Here is a 5087-nt window from a genome sequence, read left to right as displayed (position 1 = left end):
TGTATAAAAGCTCCATTACCTTGTACCTCACGTTTTAAATTTTTTTTTATTGAATTTATTTAAAAATTAAATTGTGAACAGGGTAAATCAAGATTGCGATTTTATAACTATTAATCATGCAGGCTTAGTATGAACCCACACCTTAATGCTTTGTTTGCGACCATTCAATTAATTTGAATAGGATTAAATGTTATAGTTTGGGAATGTTGATTTGTTTTTGCACTGAAAGCATAGTAATCAGACAAATATTTAAGATGGCTTCTACGGCTGCTACAATGACAAAAAAAACCAACAAGATCAAGGAATATCATAATTACAGATCCCCAAATATCCTGCAATATACTTGCTTATGCTATTACAACATATTGTTAATGTTATTTTGACATAGACTGTATTTCTCATTCATTTCTTGTTATGACACAAATTATTTCATTGAAACAAAATGATGACTTATCTCATTAAAATAAAAAACCTTTCTCATTAAAACAAAATGAAAGTTTCTTTGACATACAAATCTTTTATGAGAATATTTAATATTACATGTATTTAATATTAATTTTGTGAGAATATTTATATGAGAAATAACAGGAACATTTTCTAACATAACGTTATACGTTGTTTTTTTCTTTTCTTTTCTTTTTAAAAAGGAATAATTTGATTAGTAGTAATGACAAAAATATATTTTGTATTGTGTGAAAAGACTGAGCATATATTTGTTGTCATGGTGGCAATACTCTGCCCATTCAGTCTGATTAATGAGCAACTATGAAGATGAGCACAATTAAAACAACTTTATACACTATTCTATACATTATACAATATTACACATACACCATTGTGATTGATCTTTACTATACTCTACCTCATAAGCTCTTTTGTCAACTTTTTTCTCTTGTCTCACTAGTCAAAGAGAAGGAGGATGCACACACAGACCCAGAGTTCCAGCCCATGAAAGACGATGACTGTACTTTTGGGGAATACAGGTGAGAGAAAGTGCTCCGGCCTCTGGAGCCCCCAGAGCCTTATTTTACCCATCAACCCCTGCCCCGTCCCTGCTTTCTGCCCAGATCTGCTCTCTCTCTCTCTCTCTGGCTGGGCTGGAGCTCTGCACTCCCTCCCTCTTCTCAACCTTTACAGCTGACGAATAGCTGATCCAGGATCACCAATAACAGAAATTCAAAACAACAAGAAGAAGAAGTGCCACACATCTGAACTTCTACCATTGTGAAGCACAATAATTTTTTTTCTGGGTTTGCGGACGTCCTGGATGCTACGTGTGTTGGACTATTCTGTGTGTGTGCTTGATATGTCATTTCAGAAGAAGGATGCTTCAGGTTTAAGGAATTTAGGGGTTTAGGGGTTTAGGCGTTTTAAATCTTTAAATAAGACTGTCACGAAAAAATATATAAGCTAGAATCATTAGCAATACATCTAAACTGACCCCAAGCATCAAATTCCAACTAATAAGCTACTCATAGACATCTTATGTACAGTATATATAGTATTAACACTTTGCCTAGTGTATTGCTACTTGCATATAAACTCTGGTAGGTAGAAAATTACTGAAATTATCATTTCCTTTTAACTTACAGCAGTTATCCAGCAAAGCCTGTTAACGTCCTCATTCTAGGCTGTTTCTCCAAGCGCACGCGGAATAAAAATGAAAAATGAATGAAGCACTTTACTTCTGTATAGCTAGCATTTCTGAATTGTTTTTTATAAGTCGATTTATAAGATGGGTCTTGCTTTTATATTTTATATTCCTTTTTGTATTATGTATACATAAACCTATTCTATGGATTTTATGCTTTGATAAATACATATCGATATACATATATATATAAAACATGTGACATGCATGATGTGGAGATTTGATATATGAAAATTTGCTCTAGGCAATAATGTCTTGGAATGGAATTATTATTCATATATATATATATATATATATATATATATATATATATATATATATATACAGTATATAATTACATATGGATCTTCTATGAAATTATCAGCATGTTTGAGGGAAACAATCATCACTGAGTACACCAGAGGTGGTTAATGCTGTTTGTATCAGGCCAGTAGCCATTTTTAATTGTAATAATTCTTAAAGGATAAGGCTGGTGATCTTCTACATTTTTATTATTGTTAACAAATTCTTGAAATAGACCAACACCAATGATGTGTTAGTCTCGACTCCTCCATCTTATTTGTTGTTCTTCAAGCCACATTCCTACAAAAACAGGCCAAATTGCACCATTATTTGTAAGTATTTACAACTACGCTTGGAAGTATTTACGGCAGCAGGATGGTGTTTGCAGGATTAACATTGAAAATAAACTACAGTGCCCATGTTTATTGAAATGAAGAAACATGTCACCCAGTGCAACGATGTGACTCAGTTTTTACTTTTGGACAATAATGGAGCACTATGCCACAGAAGAATTATCTATGTCAGGCTTTGAATGAGCAGGCAATATTTGTCAGTGCATTTGTTTTGATCTTTTCACGGAATTTGATCACAACAAGAAAAAAGTAAAATATCCTCAGACTTATCCTTTAAAACTCATGTGAAGAGACCTTTTTGCACTGCAGGGGAATCTCTCCAATGGACATCATCTCAAAGAACACAGTAGACAACAAATCACAGGGCAAAGTGTATAAATATTATAGTGCCTTTGTGAGACATCTCAAAAAAAATCTTTCCATGCTGTTTCATTAAGCTCAGCTGGAACCTTATAGTATGTCAATAAAGGCATAACATCCATCACTCAACTGAACGGTTTTTATTTGACTGCAGAATAATATACTGTAAATTCGGCATATGTGCCTGTTAAAGTGCAAAGTGTAATCATCCTGAGGAGTGGCTGGTGATTTGCTTGGGATCTCAACTGGATGTGCTCATCTGATCGCAGGGGTGTAGGTCTCAGGAAAGGTAAGGGTGATGGTGTGTCGTTGGGGTTGAGGGTCATTGTTTTGTAAATCTGGCATGTGAGGACTGTCAGTGGAGAGTCGAGTCACTGTGGAGAAAAAACGCTTGCTTTACAAGCATCCCAGGTTCTTTCGCAGCTATCATCAAGTTTAATGTTCGGTCATAAAGCCTTCATCATGTACTTTTCATAGACAAATATTTTAATCTGTGACTTTACTGTGCTATTTTTGTCCTTGAAATATATCTATTCTAAACATTTCAGCATTTTGATGGCTTTGTGATCTTATCTCATTGATGTTCAACTCATGTATGTGGATTGTGGAATGTTTTCAACTATCTGATATCCAAAGAAAACTTTCTTTGCAGATTGTACATGCATTTTGCCAATTTGTGACTATTATCATGCTTGCTTTGGGCGATGTTTGGCTGAAATCTTGCTTTCCAAGTTTTATTAACATCATTGCCTTGGATTGTCATTTTTTTGTCTCAACCTTTGTCTCTGGGGGGAATGATTTTGTCATACAATACATTTACCACTTCATATTTGGTTTCATGGGGAATTTAAACAGGGTATGATTGCTTGAGCTTTATTCCCCTGTTGCCTGATGGAAACCAACTAATCATTCATTGCTACTGTTTTTTAGACATGGAGCAAGCTAAATTCAAATTTGCTTTTGTGCAGTGGGCAGCAATGCTCACTGTTTCTTATAGATGAGTTTACACTTTTGAAAAGCAAAGACGTAAATAAATGAACCAACTTATTTTCGATCTGGATAAAAGAAAAAAAAATCCATTACCTACCAAACATAAAGTAGGTTGTGGTATAAGTAGCTATCTGCAGTTCAGTGCTCCATCTAAAAAAAACCTCACTAATCCCCTTGTTGCATCTGTCACATCATCTCACCTGTAACACCTGCATGTTATTTTCTCCTTCAGTGACAATGAGGACCATAAACCGTTAAAAGGGAGCCGCACGCCGTCTAATGGGACAGTTAAGAGAGACGACAGTGACGACAGTTTAGTTGACTACGGGGAAGGAGGAGACGGACAGTTCAACGAGGATGGCTCGTTTATCGGCCAGTATAGTGGAAAGAGTGTCAGCAGAGAGACTGCTGAGGGCCACGAGAGCTCTGAAGCCCCGTCCCCTATTAATGCCATGAACTCCTTGAACTCTTTTGTGTAGCCAGTCAGTCCTCACAGACCAGTGTGAGGCGCCACACTGACTGCTCAATCCCTGAATCTCCCTTAAAGGGGTGTTCCAACACCTCATGGCTTTATGATCACATCTCCATCCCCAGTGCCACACATGACTCACTAAATACACACACTCATCAAAGACATTTATGTTTTCACTTGCCGCTCTTTATGGAGAGAATTGGAGACCTAAAGCAGCATTTAGGAATGAAGTAGCTCAACCAGACATTTTGATTTTTAACAGTGCATGAAGCAATTGATATGACCTAAATCCAGATTTAAATTAACACTTTGCTATTAACAAGTGTCACATTCTTACCAGGAATCTCTAATGGACTATGCAGTGCTCGTCTGAACTATATTTGTTGTTGTTACTGGTTATTATATTATCTACCATGTTCAAATAGTAATCAGTTTCATGTATGTTTTCCAACATAGAAGCTTGTACCGGAATCTGTATTTAATAATGTAATTCCTTCATTTAATTCCATCAGTGCATAAGGCAGATCATGTACAGTGTATATATATAATCTGTAAAACTGAATATTGGGAGCAGTGCACACAGCATGCTTGAGATTGCTGCATTAATACATCCTCATCTGTCACCATTCTGTTGAATGAAGGAGGACGCTGAAATGCTGCATGGCCTGTCATATGAGCTCACGACCTTTGCCCTGCATGTAACCTCTTATTGAGCTTGATCTGAAGGCAAGTGGGAAACGCCGAGCGTGTGTGACAGCTTGCCTCAGTCCCTGCAGTGCTCCTTCAGCAGGTAGTGCCTTTGTTTTTTTCAAAACAATGATTCAATTCTGAAGTCTCTTTCCAGAGTTATAGTAACCTATAGTAACTGGAACAGAGGCAGGGGTAGGTGTGTGCAGAAGTCAGATCCAATGATAAAATAAGCTTGAGCAGAGGACTCTGTGAAAGGGAGGAATAATTCATATAATCTTGTTGTCTTTTT

The 5087-nt window shown here is 36.4% G+C and overlaps 1 protein-coding gene across 23 annotated transcripts in view; it reads left to right on the top strand.

The window, feature by feature from the left end:
- The window catches only part of LOC116693900 (neuronal cell adhesion molecule), an 81266-nt gene extending 77001 nt beyond the window's left edge, over positions 1–4265 (top strand). For all 23 annotated transcript variants that reach the window (XM_032523180.1, XM_032523176.1, XM_032523172.1 and 20 more), the window contains 2 exons: positions 905–983; positions 3869–4265. In XM_032523180.1, coding sequence (XP_032379071.1) covers positions 905–983; positions 3869–4115 — 326 coding nt within the window. In that variant the 3' untranslated portion in view covers positions 4116–4265. The remainder of the gene's footprint in view (positions 1–904; positions 984–3868) is intronic.
- The last annotated feature ends 822 nt before the right edge of the window (positions 4266–5087 follow it).

This window comes from Etheostoma spectabile, chromosome 8 (genome assembly GCF_008692095.1).
Source record: "Etheostoma spectabile isolate EspeVRDwgs_2016 chromosome 8, UIUC_Espe_1.0, whole genome shotgun sequence".
NCBI lineage: Eukaryota > Metazoa > Chordata > Actinopteri > Perciformes > Percidae > Etheostoma > Etheostoma spectabile.
This window is presented reverse-complemented; position numbering and strand designations above follow the sequence as displayed.